Here is an 18,749-nt window from a genome sequence, read left to right on the forward strand (position 1 = left end):
CAAAACTCACCTGTGCTGGGCAGCAGTGGCATGGGAGAGAGTCGAGGACGGAGACTCAAGTTTACCACAGGGAAGGAGGCAATGGTAAATCACTTCCGTATTTTTACCAAGGAAACTCCAAAGATCCACTACCAAAAAGATTGCAGGTGGTGGTGGGGCATTCATGGAGTCACTGTGAGTTGGAGACGACTCGACAGAGTAAGACAAGACTTGCAGATGAGGGAACTGAGGCCCAGAGAAGTGAAGTGACTTGCCTAAGGTCATACTGTAGGTACGTGGCAGAGCTGGGATTAGAACCCAAGTCCTCTGACTCCCAAGCCTGAGCTCTTTCTATTTGGCCATGCTGCTACCCTTAATCATAATCATTATTCTTATCATCATTATTCTCCCTCCACCCCCAACACCGTTTGTAATTAACAAGGCTTCTGCTTGAGAAGGCTCTGCGTTTCTAGGGAGAAGCTGTTTCTACACGAAGAGTAGGGCCAAGGGCTTGCACCTCCTAGGTTCACGATGGTCTGCAAAACTTGCTTCCTGAGGAACATGAGAGGAAGACGGATGCCTACAGCCTAGGCCTCAGGTCCCACCACTTCTCCATGGAGCCGACATATCTCTAATGGCGGCCCTGCTCATGGACGCGCTGCCAGTAGGTAAGTGAAAGCCGGGCTTCCTTTCCCGTGAATATAACCATCTCTCCAGGACCGGGAGGCGGCAGCGACAGTAGCCTTTGCTTCGGTTGGCCCAGACCCCATATTTCCTCATAGGGGTTTTCCCGGGCACATGTGTCTTTCTGGAGCCTGTCCACAGTCAGTCTCTTGGCTGAAGAAGTACATGTTTCTCCACCCTTTTTAGCTGCCACTGCGGAGGGTCAGCCCGGAGCAAAGGAGACAAGTGGGGACTCACATGAAGCAGAAAAGGCTGCTGGGGAGACTTAAGTTCAGGCTCCCGGGGGCTCCGGGCCCAACCCCTGCCCGACACAGGAAAGATAGCAGGATGGGGGTGGTGCCGGGACTGGGGACTGCCCAGGTTAAAAAAAAGGGCCACGGCAGCGGTGTCCTGGCACCAGTTAACCCCAGCCCAGCTTGGCGAGGCATAGGCAGGGAAACAGGACAATGAGGGATGGGTAGTACTCCCTGGAGAAGAGCCAGTGATAAGGTCCAAGGGAGGAGAGATGTCCGTGAGTGTAACGGGGAAAGATCCTACTCCGTCCACCTCTCTGGAAGGTGGCCTGGGCAGCAGAGGACCTAAATGGAGAGATGCCCATCTCATCTCCTCCAAGAGTCCAGGATCAATAGAAGAGGACAGAGTGGGGCCAGGGCACCTTTACCATGAGAGTTTAGTACAATGCCTGGCACATAGTAAGCACTTAACATACCGCAATTATTAGTTCATCTGAACCCAGTTGGGTAAAGTTGGGTCAATCATCTTGCATCCTTTACAATAATAATAGTAATGATATTTGTTAAGCACTTACTATTTGCCAAGTGCTGTACTAAACAAGCACTGTATTAAGAGCTGGGGTAGATATGTTAATCAGATCCCACAGAGGGCTCACAGTCTAAATAGAAAAAAGACGTATTGAATCCTGTTTTTGCAGAGGCGGGACAGAGTAGTTAAGTGACTTGCTTAAGGTCACAGAGCAGGGCTCTGCATCCAGTGAGCTCTCAGTAACTGCGATGGATTGATTGGGAGCAACCTTATTGGAGGACTCAGAGCTCTGAAGGATCATGAAGGATCAGGACAAACTATTTCTCTTCCCTTATTGACACCCATGCCCATCATCCCCGTCAGCTCTTCCTTATATTTAACTCCCTTCTCAGGCCTCCTGTTCTCCTTCCCTCCTCCTTCCCTCACCCCCAACGATCTGGCCTCCTACTTCATTAGTAAAATTAACTCCATCAGGTCTGAGCTCCCCAAAGTCACTCCTCCCCCTTCTCCAACCCCCCAGCTCTCAACCCTCTCCACTATTCTCCCATCTTTCCCAGCAGTATCCTCAGAGGAGCGCTCCTCCCTCCTCTCAAGTGCTACTCCGGCCACCTGTGCTTCTGACCCCATTCTCTCTTATCTTATGAAATCTCTAGCCCTGTCCCTCCTCCCCTCCTTCACTTCCATATTCAACTGCTCGCTCTCCACTGGTTCCTTCCCCTACTGAGCACTCACCTCGTCCAGGAGGCCTTCCCAGACTGAGCCCCTCTTTCCTCTCCACGACCCCTGGCCCTACCTCCTTCCCCTCCCCACAGCACCTGTACATATGTTTGTACAGATTTATTACTCTATTTATTTTACTTGTACAGATTTACTGTCCTATTTATTTTGTTTTGTTAATATGTTTTGTTTTGTTGTCTGTCTCCCCCTTCTAGACTGTGAGCCTGCTGTTGGGTAGGGACCGTCTCTATATGTTGCCAACTTGTACTTCCCAAGCACTTAGTACAGTGCTCTGCACACAGTAAGCGCTCAATAAATATGACTGAATGAATAAATGTTGGAGCCTGGATTAGAACCTAAGTCCTCTGACTCCCAAGCCTGTGCTCTTTCCACTAGTCCAAGCTGCTTCACATTATGACTCAGTCTCTTCTCTTCAAAGTTAAGAAAGTAATTCTGCTACTCCTAAAAATGGATGTGCTTCGGTGTTTTCAGTTTCTTGGCTTTCCTTTTACTTTCTCTTCTGGAAATAACTTTGTGTCATCTACTCATAAAGTGTTATCTAATCATTTAGCTGTTCTATCAGTTCTTGATTATCCCTAAAAGGTGATTCAGTGTGTGGATTGTGTCCCATCTGCTGCTAGCCTGCTTTGGCCCATAGCTCATGACTGAGCCTCTTTCCAAGTTCCATATTTTTGTATGGTATTTGTTAAGCGCTTATTCTGTGCCAGGCACTGTTCCAAATGCTGGGATAAATACAAGCTAATCAGTTTAGACACAGTCCATGTCCCATGTGGGGCTTACAGTCTTCATCGCCATTTTGCAGATGAGGTAACAGGTACAGCAAAGTCAAGTGACTTGCTCAAGGTCACATAGCAGGTAAGTGGTGGAGCTGGGATTAGAACCCAGGTCCTTCTGATTCCCAGGCCTGTGTTGTAACCACTTAAAAAATTAATAATAATGATGGTATTTGTTAAGTACTTACTATGTGCCAGGCACTGTTCAAAGCGCTGGTGTAGATACAAGGTAATCAGGTTGGACAGTCCCTGTCCCACATGGGGCTCACAGTCTTAATCCCCATTTTACAGAAGAGGAAACTGAGGCTCAGAGAAGTGCAGTAATTTGCTCAAGGTCACACAGTGGACAAGTGGCAGAGTCAAGATTAGACCCAGGAGCTTCTGGCTCCCAGGCTCGTGCTCCATCCACCAATGCTGCTTCTCTGGGATCACTTCCTTCCTGATCGCCCACCCAGGGCCAGCTTTGGACAGCAAGCCAGGTAAGCCATTGCTTCAGGGCGGCATGAAACGGGGCAGTATGTGACTACCGACGCACAGGAGGGTCACTATTTGGGGGCACCCTAAGTGAGGGCTTACGAAGATGGCTGCCACACATGTGCAGAATCTTCACCCGTCCTCTAACACTGCACATGTGTGGCAGCCATATTTGTTTCCCTTTTTAGTCATCCTTCCCTCTGGCTGTCCCTGAAATTAAAATGTCACTGGCACAGCATTTGCTTTTAAAAAAAAATTTATTTAGGCACCACAAAGTTCAGGTTTGGACTATGCAGTGGGGTGGAGTTGTGGGGGCGGGAGAGGTACCGTGGCCCGAGAGGGGAACAAAGAGTTTTGGAGTTTGTGTAAACCCCTCCCCTGATCACCCCCTTCCTGCTGCAGATATTTTCGTGTGTTGTTGGCTTTCCTTGGTGAGCCCAGTCCTGGCCCCGGACACGGAGGGGGCGTGGGGAACGTGGTGTGGTGGGACAGGAGGGAGGACTGGAGAAGGGCCCGCAGGCTCCCCGGACCCTCGGTGAGTGGGCACAGAGGTGCAGTCAGGGGGCCCAGTTGGGTGGTCCCCTGCGGGGTGTTCTGGGACCAAAACATCAGGAGCCCCCTCCCTGCAGGGGGGGAGGGAAGAGAGGAGAGAGCTAACCCAGCACCCTCATGCCTCCCAGGGCCCAGCAGTATGCCTGGTGTTGCCCAGACCAGCTGGCAAGGGAGGGCCCAGAAAATGCTCCCTGCCTTGCTGCACGGACAGGGCATTTCAACACATAAGGTGGCATATACCATTGCAGTTTGTTGGGGGGACTTTTGGGGGGGTGAGGGAGCACCTGGGCTCTTGTCTCTCACTGCACATCACCCCAAAGCGGCCACTCCACCCTCCTCCCGCCAGCATGCTCCTCCTGCCTCCCCACGTTACGCTGCATCTTCATGGCTCTGTCCTAGGAAGATTCCCGCCCCGGGCAACCCTGTGACACTTCAGCCTTACTGCCAGAGCTGAATCTCTCCATCCCAGGCACATGTGGCAAGGACCGAGGGGAGAGCCGGGTGGAAAGTGGCCCCAACGCAGGCTTGGCGGTGGCCGGGCAGCGTGCCGAGGAGCTTGGAGCTGTGATAGTGGTAGACGAACACGGTGCCGTCGGAGCTTCCCGTCACGAGCAACGTGCCATCGGGAGAACATTCGCAGCCTACTGCATAGCCATCCACCTGGAACATCGGCAAAGAAATGGGGAGAGAGTGGAGGGGAGGGAGGGAAGGTCAACTACCACACTAGAACTGTGCATGAAATGGAGGCTTCCCAAAACACCCTTAAAAGCAGCTTTATAATAATAATTGTGGTATTTACTAAGCACTTAGCATGTGCCAGGCACTGTACTAAGCACTGGGGTGGATACAAGCAAATTGGGTTGGGTACAGTCCCTGTCCCAAGGGGGGCTCACAGTCTCAACCCCCATTTTACAGATGAGGTAATTGAGGCACAGAGGAGTGACTTGACCAAGGTCACGTAGCAGATGGAATCCACTGTTTTCTCTCCTTTTCCCAGGGTAATCTCAAACCAAGAAGCTTCCTATCAACTGGGGGATGAAACGGAAGGGTCTGGAGGGGTAACGAAGCCTGTGGTGCTGTGGACACAAACACCCCCACTATTCAAGTAGGTAGTAGTGCGAGCAGTAGTAATGATTTTTATGGAGTCCTCACAGGCTGAAATACACTGTTTTTTTTTTTCATGGTATTTAACAATAACTGTGCTAATTGCTAATCATGTACTGTGTGTCGGGCACTATTCTAAGTGCTGGGGTAGATAAAAGCTAGTTAGGTTGGACATGGTCCATGTCCCACATGGGCTCACGGTCTTAATCCCTACTTTACAGATGAGGCCAAGAGAAGTTAAGTGATTTGCCCAAGGTCAGCCAGCAGACGAGTGATGGAGCCGGATTAGAATCCAGACCCTCTGATTCCCAGGCCTGTGCTCTTTCCACTAGACCATGCTACTTCTCTGGCCTCTCTTCTAAGGGCTTGGGAAAGTACAACAAAAATCTGGGACTGAGACACATTCCCTGTGCACAAGGAGCTTATGGTCTAGTGGAGAAGATAGACTGTAAGGTGCTTACAGATAGGGTAATCAAAAGAAATAAATGACTACCTAAGTTATGAGGGAAGATGTAGTTAAGTTGGTAAATGAGAGAGGTGGCTGATGGATTTATATAATCTGTGATTTAGGAGTTAATCAGGGAAGGTTTGATGGATGGTTCTGAAGATGGAGAGAGCTGTGGTCTTTTGGACTCCGAGTCCGAGGGTGAAGGAGTTCAAGGTCAGTAGTAATAACAACAATTATAATAATGGGTAGTAATAACAATAATTATAATAATGGTATTTAATATGTGCCAAGCTCTGTACTAAGCACTGGTGTAGATTCAAAATAATCAGGTTAGACCCAGTCCCCATCCTGTATAGGTCTCACAGTCTAAGAACAGTGTGAACAGTTATTTTATCTCCACTTTACAGATGAGGAAACTGAGGGGCAGAGAAAGTAAGTGACTGGCCTAAGGTCACCCAGCAGGCAAGTGACAGAGCGGGGATTAGAAGCCAGGTCCTTTGGCCCCCAGACCTGTATTCTTTCTATTAGGCCACACTTCTCACGTGAGTGAGTCAGGAGTGAAGTATGGCTAGAAGATTGGTTTGGGAGGTGTGAATAATAATAATAATAATAATGGCATTTATTAAGTGCTTACTATGTGCAAAGCACTGGGGAGGTTACAAGGTGATCAGGTTGTCCCAAGGGGGGCTCACAGTCTTAATCCCCATTTTACAGATGAGGGAACTGAGGCCCAGAGAAGTTAAGTGACTTGTCCAAGGTCACACAGCTGACAATTGGCGGAGCTGGGATTTGAACCCATGATCTCTGACTCCAAAGCCCGGGCTCTTTCCACTGAGCCACGCTGTGAAGACAGCAGGTTGGCGGACAGGAATAAGGGGCTGCATCTTCATGGCTTTGTCCTACCAGATATACCCCCGGACAATGCCACGACAGTCCGACCTTAGCCAAAGCTGAATCTCTCGGTTCCAGGCCCACGTTGCAAGATTGAGGGGTTGGAGAAGAGGGCAGATAGGCTAAGTGAGAGCCGGATGGTGGAGAGCCTTGAAGCCACTACAGAGGAGTTTTCGTTTGAGGCAAGGGGAGCCAGTGGAGGGTTTTGAGGAGACAAGAAAAGTGAGTCGAGCATGAGCCAAGTAGCAGCATGGAGCACAGATTGGAGGGAGAAGAGGCCAGTGAGGAGGCCAGTGCTGGAGTCTAGTCATGGAAAAACCACAGCCTATACCAAAGTGGGTGCAGCATAGGTGGTGGGTGAGATAGGGGCAGATCCAGGGGATGTCGTGGAGCAAGAATTGGTTTATATTAATATCTGTCTCCCTCTTTAGACTGTTAGCTTGTTGTGGGCATGGAGTGTGTCCTTTTATTGTCTTACTGTACTCTCCCAGTACAGTGCTTTTCATATCATATCACTCTCCCCCTTTTAGACTGTGAACCCACTGTTGGGTAGGGACTGTCTCTATATGTTGCCAATTTGTGCTTCCCAAGCACTTAGTACAGTGCTCTGCACATAGTAAGCGCTCAATAAATACGATTGATGATGATGATGATGATCATAAGTGCTCAATAAATATGATAGAGAAGGAGCATGGCTTCGTAGATAGAGCACAGGCCTGGGAGCCGGAAGGACTTGGGTTCTAATGCTGGCTCTGCCACTTGTCTGCTGTGTGACCTTGAGCAAGTCTCTTAGCTTCTCTATGCCTCAGTTACCTCATCTGTAAAATGGGGATTAAGTGTGTGAGCTCCATGCAGGACAGGGACTGTGTCCAACCTGATTACCTTGCTTCTACCCCAGAGCTTAGAACAGGGCTTCGCCCACAGTAAGCGATTAACAAGTACCATAATTATTATTGTTCTGATTGAATGAGTGAACTGGCAGGATTTGGCAGTAGACTGTTTGTAGGTAGTGAAGAGCTGTGGAGGACACTAAGGTTGGATGCTTCTGGGATGGGAGGATGGTGGCTTTGCCTACTAAGGTCCATCAATGGTGTTTGAGCATTTGCTCTGTGAAGAGCACTGTGCCTAGCATTTGGGAGAGTCCAATAAAATTAGCAGACGTGATCCCTGCCCTCAAGTAGCTTGCAGTCTAGTGGGGGAAACAGAAGCAACAGAGTTTAAGGATATGTACTGAAGTACTGAAGGGGAGGAAATAGACTGGAGAGATTCATTCATTCTTATTTATTGAGCGCTTACTGTGTGCAGAGCACTGTACTAAGCGCTTGGGAAGTACAAGTTGGCAACATATAGAGACGGTCCCTACCCAACAGCGGGCTCACAGTCTAGAAGGGGGAGACAGACAACAAGACAAAGCATATTAACAAAATAAAATAAATAGAATAAATATGTACAAATAAAACAGAGTAATAAATACATACAAACATATACATATATACAGGTGCTGTGGGGAGGGGAAGGAGGTAAGGCGGTGGGGATGGGGAGGGGGAGGAGAGGGAGAGGAAGAAGGGGGCTCAGTCTGGGAAGGCCTCCTGGAGGAGGTGAGCTCTCAGTAGGGCCTTGAAGGGAGGAAGAGAGCTAGCTTGGCGGATCTGGGGAGGGAGGGCATTCCAGGCCAGGGGGATGACGTGGGCCGGGGGTTGAAGGTGGGACAGACGAGAACGAGGCACGGTGAGGAGATTAGTGGCAGAGGAGCGGAGGGTGTGGGCTGGGCTGGAGAAGGAGAGAAGGGAGGTGAGGTAGGAGAGGGCAAGGTGATGGAGTGCCTTGAAGCCGTGGGTGAAGAGTTTTTGCCTGATGCATAGGTTGATTGGTAGCCACTGGAGATTTTTGAGGAGGGGAGTAACATGCCCAGAGCGTTTCTGGACAAAGACGATCCAGGCAGCGGCGTGAAGTATGGATTAAAGTGGGGAGAGACAGAAGGATGGGAGATTGGAGAGGAGAGAGTAGTCAGGGTACGCCTCCTGGAGAAGAGGAGATCTTACCAGGGTTTTGATGATGGGGAGAGTAGTGGTGTGCACGATAAGAAGGGGAAGGAAGTTCCAGGCAGGAGAGAGAATGTGAGCTAGAGGCAATGACCAGAGTGATGAGAATGAGGCACAGTGAGTAGGTTGGCTTGAGAGGATCAAAGTGTGTGAGGAGCGAGAATAAATAGAGTGGAGAGAGCTGACTAGGTGTCTTAAACCCGGTGGTCAGGAGTTTCTGCTTGATGAGAGAAATGATCCATGAGGAGTTTGAGGAATTGGGAGATGTGCACAGAACAATGTTTTTTAGAAAAATAATCAGGGTAGCAGAATGAAATATGGACTGGCGAGAGGAGAAGATGAAGCCTATAGTCAAGTCAGGATATGACAGGTTTTTGGCTCAGCACAATGGGAGTTTGAATGCATCAACCGTGTTTACTGAGTGCTTGCTATCTGCAGAGCATTGCACTGCTTGGGAGAGTAATCCATCAATTGTATCTATTGAGCACTTATTATGTGCAGAGCACTGTACAAAGAGCTTGGGAGAGGACAATGCAGCAGAATTAGCAGATACATTCTCTGCCCAAACCGAACTTACAGTCTAAAGGGGGAGATAGACATTAAGGTGAATAAATAATTTATAATATATAATTTAAAGATATGTACATAAGTGCTGTGGGGTTGGGGCAAATGTGAGCCTTCAGTCTAGGGGGAAGAGAAAGGATAATATCAAGGTTGCAGCCTCGGTGAGATGGGGAAGTCGTTGTCAACAGTGATGGGAAAGTGAAAGGGAGGAGACTGTTGGGGAGGGAAGATGAGAAGATCAGCTTGGGCTATGTTGAGCTTGAGGGGTTGTCAGGATATCCCTATAGAGGTGACCTAAAGGTGATGTGAAATTGCAGAAAAGGAAAATGGTTACAGCTAGAGAAATACATTTGAGGGCTTATCTGCAAAGAGCTAGTAATTGGAGCTCTGGGGGAGGAAGTGCTCCCCAAGGAAGTGGGTGAAGAATAAGTTCCCAAAGGGAGTATAAATCGAAGGGAGAGGGAGTAGAGGAAATGAGGGCTTAACTGGGGAAGGATTTAATAAGGCTTCAAAGGTGGGGAAAGTGGTGGTAAGAGGTCAGGGCTGGAGAAGTAGAGGGGGTAGCTGAAGCCATGTGAGTAGATGAGCTCCCTTACAGAGTCATGAGGACAGCATGAAGAGTATGAGACCCAGAGCAGAGCCTGCAATTAGGGGCTGTGAGGAGGAAGAGGAGATAGTGAATCAGACTGAGAAGGAGAAGTGAGAGAGGTAGGAGGAAAATCAGGTTAACAACGGGGCCTTGCCTGCAAACTGAGGACTGACAGGGTTTCAGAGAGGAGGAAGTGAGCTGCAGTGTCAAAAGTGGCCAAAGCCCTTATAGAATTAGGACAGAGTGAAGCCCTTTGGATGCAGCCCTTTGGGAAGCAGCGTGGCTCAGTAGAAAGAGCACGGGCTTTGGAGTCAGAGGTCAGGGGTTCAAATCCCACCTCTGCCACTTGTCAGCTGTGTGACCTTGGGCAAGTCACTTAACTTCTCTGGGCCTCAGTTCCCTCAGCTGTAAAATGGGGATGAAGACTGTGAGCCCTACATGGGACAACCTGATTACCTTGTATCTACCCCAGCGCTTTGAACAGTGCTTGGCACATAGTATGCGCTTAACAGATGCCAACATTATTATTATTATTATTATTATTTAGCTAGAAGGAGGTCACTGGTAACCTTTAGCGCAGTTCAGCAGAACAAAGGGGTTCAATGCCTGATTAAAGCAGGTCAAAAAGAGTTGGGGGAAAGGTGCTTGGGTGTTCAGTCCATATCAAGAGATTGGAAAGGAATGAGAGCACAGAGATGGGGTGATAGCTGGAGGAAGCCCTGGGATTGAAAACAGGCTTTTCTAGTATGGAGGAGACTTGAGCGTGCAAGAAGGCATTGTGCCCTAGCAGGCCTAGGAGTCAGATGGACCTGGGTTCTAATTCTGGCTCTGCCACTTGTCTGCTGTGTGACTCTGAGTAAGCCATTTCACTTCTCTTGCCTCAGTTTCCTCATCTGTAAAATGGGGGCTCAATACCTGTCCTCTCTCCTGCTTAGATTGTGAATGAGCCCCATGTGGGACAGGGTCTGACTTGATTATCTGGTATCAACCCCAGCACTTAGTACAGTGCTTGACACAGAGTGAGCATTTAAATATACTATTATGATGATGATAATGATGAGAGGGAGGGGAGGAGAGTGAAAGAAGGGCAAAAGTGAAATCCATCTGAAACCTTTTCTCCAGATGGCGCATGAGGAAAACAATACCTTGTGGCCTTCGTAGCGTTTCTTTTTGTTGATGCGGTACGGTCTCTGAGTAGAAAACAGTGCCATGTAATTCCCGTTCGTCTGAGCGATAAAGAATGCCTCCTTTGGGTGCAGAGTGAGACTCGGGCAGGTAAACCTCTCCTAAAGCATAATTTAGGGTAAAAGAAAGGGGAATTACATTGTTTTGTCAGGCCATGCTAAAGGAGCTCTGGCATGTGTGAACATTTCATTATTCCAGTGATAACTTCATACACCAATATAAACCATTGAATGAGCAACATCTTGGATAGAAAAGCCCAAGCAGGGGGTCTAGATTTCTACAGGTAGGGGAAGGGCCAGGGGGTGACTTTTTCCAGGGGGCCTACTGCCAAAATAGGCTTCTCTTCTCCCTTTCCACTCCTCAGTGTGGCCTAGTAGAAAGAACACAGGCCTGGGAGTACAGCGTTAAGTCTTAAGCGTTAAGTACCGTGTTCTGCACCCAGTAAGCCCTCAATAAATACCACTGAGGGACTGATGGGGAGTTGAGAGGAACTGGGTTCTAGTCCCAGCTCTGCTGCCTGCTTGCTGTTTGACCTTGAGCAAGTCCTTAACTTCTCTGGGCCTCAGTTTTCTCATCTGTAAAATGGGAATGAAATACCTGCCCTCCCTCCCCCTTAAACTCTGAAACCTATGTAGAACAGGGACTGTATCTGACTTATCTTGTTTCTACCTAGCACTTAGTACAGTGTTTGGTGTATAATAAGTCCTTAACAATCGTTAATATTAGTATTGCAGTCATCAGGTCTCCTCTCAACTTTCTTCTCTCTGGACTGAATAGTCTTTCTATTCTAAAGAACCCAAACCTTTTCCATTTCTCCACAGAAGATCTACTCTTTAAAGATACTTTCCAATTAAGCTCAAGTAATAGCAGTAGTATTTGCGTTTATCAAGTACCCACTTGGTGCAAGTGCACTGTACTAAGTGCTTGGGAAGTACAAAACAAATAAGTATCGCAGTCCCTGCCCACAAAGAGCTAACACTTTAACAAGAAGGAGCATTAGTAGAGGTTATAAGTCTTACACATTGTGCCTTAAAGGGGGAATCTGAGGGAAAATTCTCAAACTTTACTTTTTTATGGCATTTGTTAAGCCGTTACTATGGGTGGCACATACACTGTATGTCGGGCACTGTACTGACCACTGGAATAAAGTTAATGAGGTCAGATGCCATCCCTGTCCACAGTCTTAACCCCCATTTTACAGATGAGGTAACTGAGGCACAGGGAAGCAAAGTGACTTGCCCAAAGTCAAAGAACAGACAAGTGGCAGAACTGGGATTAGAACTCAGGTCCTTCTGCCTCCCAGAGGTGGGCTCTATCCACTAGCCCATGCTGCTTCTCTTCTTTACATCTTAAAAGGGGGCGATCTAAGACAGTACACCTGCGTGTAGCTAACTGGGTCTTTGCATTTCTACCAGGCTGCTCCTACCTCTAAACCTTGGGATCCCAGCACAGGAAAGCATCATGGTTCAGGGTAGGCTCTTCTTTGGGTTCCATCTGAAAAACCCTAGGCACATGGCCTGCTTTAGTTTAGCTCCATTTTTTTTGTTAAAAAAAAGGCTGACTGGATTTTTTTGTGTTGTAAAAATTATAACAATTTAGAGCAGGTTAAACTAAGCTCCTTGTGGCGGAGATCATTTCTACCAACTCCACTGTATTGTGCTTGCCTAAGCGCTTAGTATACTGCTCTGCCTACAAGTGCTAAATAAATACCGCTGATTGATGGACTGATTGGACTAGCCTTTACAGGGCAAGTGGTCGGCATATGGAATTAGTTACCATTAGCTTGGAATTATCAACACAGGTTTAAAGTAGGCTTTAGATACATTACAGGTGAGTGGTTCTTAATGGGACACTAGAGAAAAAGTTAGGGATGCACCCATCCAACTCCCCTAACTTTTGTCTCTACATTCAATCAATCAATCAATCAATCATATTTATTGAGCACTTACTGTGTGCAGAGCACTGTACTAAGCACTTGGGAAGTACAAGTTGGCAACATATAGAGACAGTCCCTACCCAACAGTGGGCTCACAGTCTAAAAGGGGGAGACAGAGAACAAAACCAAACATACTAACAAAATAAAATAAATAGAATAGATATGTACAAGTAAAATAAATAAATAAATTATTCCTTACTACAAGCCATCACTCAGTTCCTGCAAGCATGACGGGGTCACGGCTGGAGAACAAGCCCTGGGCTGGATGGCCAGGGGTCTGACTCAGGAATGGCATTGCATAATTTGGGGTAACAGTCCCAAGTACCAACTCCATGTCGATACCCAGTGAGTTTTTTGGGCCAGGCAGCCAGCCACCGTGAGCCGTCCCTACCCCAGAAAGTGATCAAAATGTCCAGTCCACCTCTTGCCCCTGATGGGAGGAAAAGCAGAAGGATGGCACCGTCACTGCCACCACATTTCTAGTCCATGGCAGGGACCGTGGCTTGATCCAAGTGGATCCTCTCACTCCTGGCCTGGTAGCCCCAGCAGGAGCGGGCTGCCCACTGACCCCCTGCCCGAGCTGCCCAGTTGGCCTGGGGGATCCCCCGGGGATGGGGCAGGGAGGGTAGCCACTCAGTTGGAGCTGGGGAGGTGATCCTCACAGGGTCACATCCTCACAGCGCTGCTTTTGCCTCATCTCGTTGCTCTCCTGCTGCAGCCCAGCCCTCAAGCTTTGCTCCTGTAATGGCAACCTACTTTCTGTGCCTTGCTCACATCCTCTCTACTCCCTGGCATTCCTTTTCTCTTCACCACCAACAGACCACCACTCTCCCTCTCTTCAAAGCCCTACTAAAATCACATCTCTAGGAAGCCTTCCCCGACCAACCTCTCATCTCCCCACCCTATACACTGCATCACCTATGCCCTTTGAGTCCTCAGCCCCCTAAAATACTCACCCCACAGTGCCTATGTGCATAGTATCTTTAATTTCTGTTTCTTCCCTCTACCTGTACTTTATTTTAGGGTCTGTCTCCTGTCCTAGTTGTGAGTTTGTCGAGGGTGGCAATCATACTGACTCTATTGTGCTCTCCCAAGGGCTTCATACAGTGTTCTGCACAGTGTAAGTGCTCAACAAATTCGACTGATTGACATCCTGGGTCCAACCAATCAGTGGTATTTACTGAACACTTACTGTGTGCAAAGCACTGTAAGAAGCACTTGGGAGAGTACAATACGACAGAGTTGGTAGAAATGTTCCCTGCCCACAAGGAGCTTGTAGTCTAGATGGGGAGACAGATATTAAAATACATTCTGAATATGGACATAAGTGCCTTGGAGGAGGGGGGCTGAGGGTGGGGTGAATTTCAATTAAAGGGGTCAGTTCCAAAGATAAAGACGATGCAAAAAAGCTCATCCCCTTTTATGGCTTGAACTACCACCTCTATGCCTATAATGATGATAATAATAATAACTGTGGCATTTAACTGCTATGTGCCAGGCACTGTACTAAGCACTGGGGTGGATATAAGCAAATCGGGTTGGAAACGGTCTCTGTCTCAATTTTACAAATGAGGTAACTAAGGCACAGACAAATGAAGTGACTTTCCCAAGGCTACACAGCAGACAAGTGGAAGAGCCAGGGTTAGAGCCCAGGTTCTTCTGACTCCAGAGCCCATGCTCTAACCACTGGACCATGCTGCTTCTCTGACTCCTAAATCTATCTCACTAATCCCGAGCTCCCTCCCTCTTTTCAATCTCCCATCTCTTTATAGCTATCCTGCCGGCACCTCAAACTCAATGTGTCCAAAACTGAACTCATCAAATCCTCTCCTCCTACCTTTCCCATCATTGCTGCCAGTACCACCTTCCTCCCTGTCTCTCAAGCCCAAACCTTTGGCATGATCCTTGAGTCCTCTCTAGGTTGATCAGTGGTATTTTATTGAGTTCTTACCATGTGTTGTTGATTGACTGGGTAATCCAGGACCCACCAAGTGCCTGCTTTGTGACCATGCATGGGTATGTCACTTCTCTGTGCCTCCGTTTCCTCCATCTGTCAAATGGGGATAAAATTCCTGCTCTCCCTCTTAGACACTGAGCCTCAGATGTGACAGGGGTTGGGTGTGAACTGATTATTTGGTATCTCCCCCTGTGTTTATAAGAGTGCTTGGGCCACAGCAAGCAGCTGAGTAGCAGCATGACCTACTGGAAAAAGCATGGGCCTCAGGGTCAGAGCACCTATTCCAATTCCAGCTGGATTCCAATTCCAGCTCTGCAACTTGCCTGCTGTGTGACCTTGGGTAAGTCACTTAACTCTCTGAACCTCAGCTTCCTCATCTGTAAAACAGGGAGTCAATCTCACCTTTTAAGACTAGAGCACCACATAATAAGAATAATAATAACTGTGGTATTTGTTAAGCACTTACTATTTGCCAGGCACTTTATTACGTGCTGGGATAGATACAAGATAATTGGGTTGGGGACAGTCCCTGTCTCACATAGGGCTCACAGTTTTAATCCCCATTCTCCAGATAAGGTAACTGAGGCGCAGGGAAGTTAAGGGGCTTGTCCAAGGTCACACAGCTGACAAGTGGAGGAGCCAGGATTAGAACCCACAGGGACTGCATTCAACCTCTGCATTCAATGTTTGTTCTCAGTCTCCTTTGCAGGCTCCTCTTCTGCCTTCTACCCTCAAAGTTCAATTCTGGGTCCCCGTCTAATCTTCTGTCGTCACCCACTCACTTGGAGAACTCATTTGCTCCCATGGCTTCCACTACCACCTCTATGCAGCTAACATCCAAATCTACACCTCCAGCCCTGATCTCTCTCCCTCTCTCCAGTCTCGCATTTCCTCCTGCCTTCAAGACATCTCTACCTGGATGTTCTGCCGTCACCTCAAGCTTAACATGTCCAAAACAGAGCTCCTTATCTTCCCACCCAAACCCTGTCCTCCCCCTGACTTTCCCATCACCGTAGACGGCACCATTGTCATTCCTGTCTCACAAACCCGGAACCTTGGCATTATCCTTGACTCCTCTCTCTCATTCAGTCCACATATTCAATCTGTCACTAAATCCTGCCCATCCCACCTTCCCAACATAGCTAAAATCCGCCCTCTCCTCTCCATCCAAACTGCTACCACATTAATGCAATCAACTCATCCTATCTCACTTGGATTACTGCATCAGCATCCTTGCTGACCTCCCAGCCTCCTGTCTCTCCCCACTCCAGTCAATACTTGGCTTTGCTGCCTGGATCATTTTTCTACGGAAACATTCATGACTTGTCACCCACCTCCACAAAAAAATCTAGTGGTTGCCCATCCACCTTTACAGCAAACAAAAACTCCTCAGCATTGGCTTTAAAGGACTCCACTACCTTGTTCCCCTTCCAACCCATCTTGCCTATCTCACTGCCAACCCCTAGCCCATGTCCTGCATCTGGCCTGGAACTTCCTCCCTCCTCTAATCCAAGAGTCAACACATATTCCAACTGGAGATGGAAGAGCGGTCATCTTACGTGATAAATCTGATTGGAGATTTTGGCCGTGCTGCGGAAATCCCACGCAATGATGGTGCGGTCAGCTGAGTCCCGGCTCACCGAGTCCGTGCTGCTCAGAAACTCATTCCCATCCCGGAGGAAGAGGATGTCCAGGGTTTGCTGGGCAGCTGCTTTGTAGACTCTGACCACCTACCAGACGAGAGGACTCGGTGTGAACAATAAGTGCCTTAAACGCGAGCAGGCTGGTTAGACAGGACAGGCCTCCTGACACTGAAGAGAGTCTGCTTCTGGATGGGAGCCACCACCCCTGTCCAAATGAAATTCCACCAATTGCATTCCCGGTGTTTAGGGGATTTTAAAGGGGGCTAGCATGGCGCTCTTTAAAAAGGAGGTGCAGGTGTATTTTAAATTGCACAAACAACACTAATGTACCGTCTACCATTTTTCACTTAAAAATCAAAAAGCAGTACGAAAGCACACTTTTTTCCCTACTGCCCTGATAATAAAGCGTACATTTCTGTAATTTGGAGCATAAATTACACAAAATTTATAGGCTGAGAAGGAAAGCAAATACCCACCAGGCAAGCCTGGGAGCGAATGTGGAGATGATCATCAACCACCACAGACAATATTTTTAGTAAAATATTTGGTTATCCTACACATTCAGGGAAAGGGAAGTGCCGGTAATCTAAGAGCCAGCTAGGGCTGTCTAACGGGGGACTTTGCACTGTCATTCAGAGTGCCTGAATTGAATCCCTCGGGAAGCCCTAAAACAATCTGCAAGAAGCCAAATTTCACTGAACCCTGGCCAGATTTTCAGTGTTCCAGGTAAACTGTTTGCTGATTAGAGGGGAAGCACCCTCTATATCCACCACAATGCTTAGTACAGTGCCTGGCACACAGTAAGTGCTTAACAAATACTGCAATTATTATTATTACTATTATTATTAACCCAAACATTATACACTCCTCCTTACTCCACCGCTTATCTGCTGTGTGACCATGGGCAAGTCACTTGACTGTTTCTGTCTCAGTTCCTTCATTTGCAAAATGGGGATTCAATGCCTGGTCTCCTTTCTACTGAGACTGGAACCCCATGTGGGACCTGATGACCTTGTATCTCCCCCAGCGCTTGGCACATAGTAAGCAATTAACAAATACCACAATTACTACAAACTCAATCGGGCCAGACTGCCTCTGTATGGGACCACTCCACAGTGCTGCCTGACCTGTGCTAGACAGCAAGGCTTTCACTGTAATGGATGCCTACTGGCTGTGCCTCTCTTCCTTACAGAACAGAACCAGGACAGTTCCAAAAGTAAAGCATGGGGACAACGTCCTCAGTCAATCAATGATATTTACTGAGCAATCACTGTGTGCAGAGCACTGTACTAAGCACTTGGGAGAGTCCAATAAAACAGAGCTGGTAGACACGTTCCCCACCCACACCGAGTTTACAATCTACAGGACGGCCTTGAACGGGACTATAAAATTCACTCAAGCTTAAAACAAATCCACTCAACCTCTCTGTTTCTCTCCCAAGCACTTAGTGCGGTGCTTCGCACACAGTAAGATTAAGATTAAGACTGTAAGCCCCCCATGTGGCTTACCTGATTACCTTATTTTTACCCCAGCACTTACAACAGTGCTTGGCACATAGCGCTCAACAAATTCCACCATTATTATTATTATTATTATGTGCTCAATAAATACGATTGAATAAATGAATGAATGCTGTTTCCTGACTGAACAGGCCATATGCCAGACCACAATCCTCTCGAAACCACACAGCTGGACTGACTAGAGGCCTACCACTAAAGACATCCCCTTCACTCCTGGTCTCGGAAAACCCCACCTTCTCACTGGGGGCTCCCCGGTTCCTCCCCGACAAACCTCCTCCCTCCCCTCCGCTGCCTTCACTCCCCCACGAGCCTTTACTAAAGCTAGGTGTGGGCAGGGTTTGGGGTTACTTACCTTCATGAATTTGTAGGAAGGTTCCAGCACAGTGACAAAGAAGGCTCAAAGGGTAAAAAACCCAGCCTGTGAGGGGAGGATTAGTGATAATAATAATCATAATAATTGTGTCATTTGATTAGTGCTTGCTATCTGTCAGGCACTGTACTAAGCAATGGAATGGATACAAGCAAATTGGGTTGGAGGCGGTCTCTGCCCGCCATGGGGCTCACACTTTCAATCCCCATTTTACAGATGAGGGAACTGAGGCCCAGAGAAGTGAAGTGACTTGCTCAAGGTCACACAGCAGACAAGTGGCAGAGCCGGGATTAGAATCTATAACCTTCTGACTCCCAGGGCTGTGCTCAATCCACTGTGAACCCCATTCCACCAGGTGAAGCCTGGACTCTGATGAGACCTGGCCTGGATAGGAGTGGTATTATGCAAGAACTAAGCATGGCGCAGTGAAAAGAGCACGGGCCAGCGAGTCAGAGGACCTGGGTTCTAATCCCAGCTCTGCCGCTTGTCTGCTCTGTAAACACGGGCAAGTCATTTCCCTTCTTGCAACCTCAGTTTC

The 18,749-nt window shown here is 48.1% G+C and overlaps 1 protein-coding gene across 1 annotated transcript in view; it reads right to left on the reverse strand.

Annotated features, from left to right (window-relative positions):
• Positions 1-3,660: 3,660 nt before the first annotated feature.
• The window catches only part of WDR25 (WD repeat domain 25), a 155,209-nt gene continuing 140,120 nt past the window's right edge, over positions 3,661-18,749 (reverse strand). The window contains exons 5-7 of the mRNA XM_038743830.1: positions 16,238-16,408; positions 10,746-10,886; positions 3,661-4,622 (exon numbers count right to left, since the gene is read on the reverse strand). Of these exons, the coding sequence (XP_038599758.1) occupies positions 4,401-4,622; positions 10,746-10,886; positions 16,238-16,408 (534 nt within the window). The 3' untranslated portion in view covers positions 3,661-4,400. The remainder of the gene's footprint in view (positions 4,623-10,745; positions 10,887-16,237; positions 16,409-18,749) is intronic.

Source organism: Tachyglossus aculeatus, chromosome 1 (genome assembly GCF_015852505.1).
Source record: "Tachyglossus aculeatus isolate mTacAcu1 chromosome 1, mTacAcu1.pri, whole genome shotgun sequence".
In the NCBI taxonomy this organism is placed as follows: Eukaryota; Metazoa; Chordata; class Mammalia; order Monotremata; family Tachyglossidae; genus Tachyglossus; species Tachyglossus aculeatus.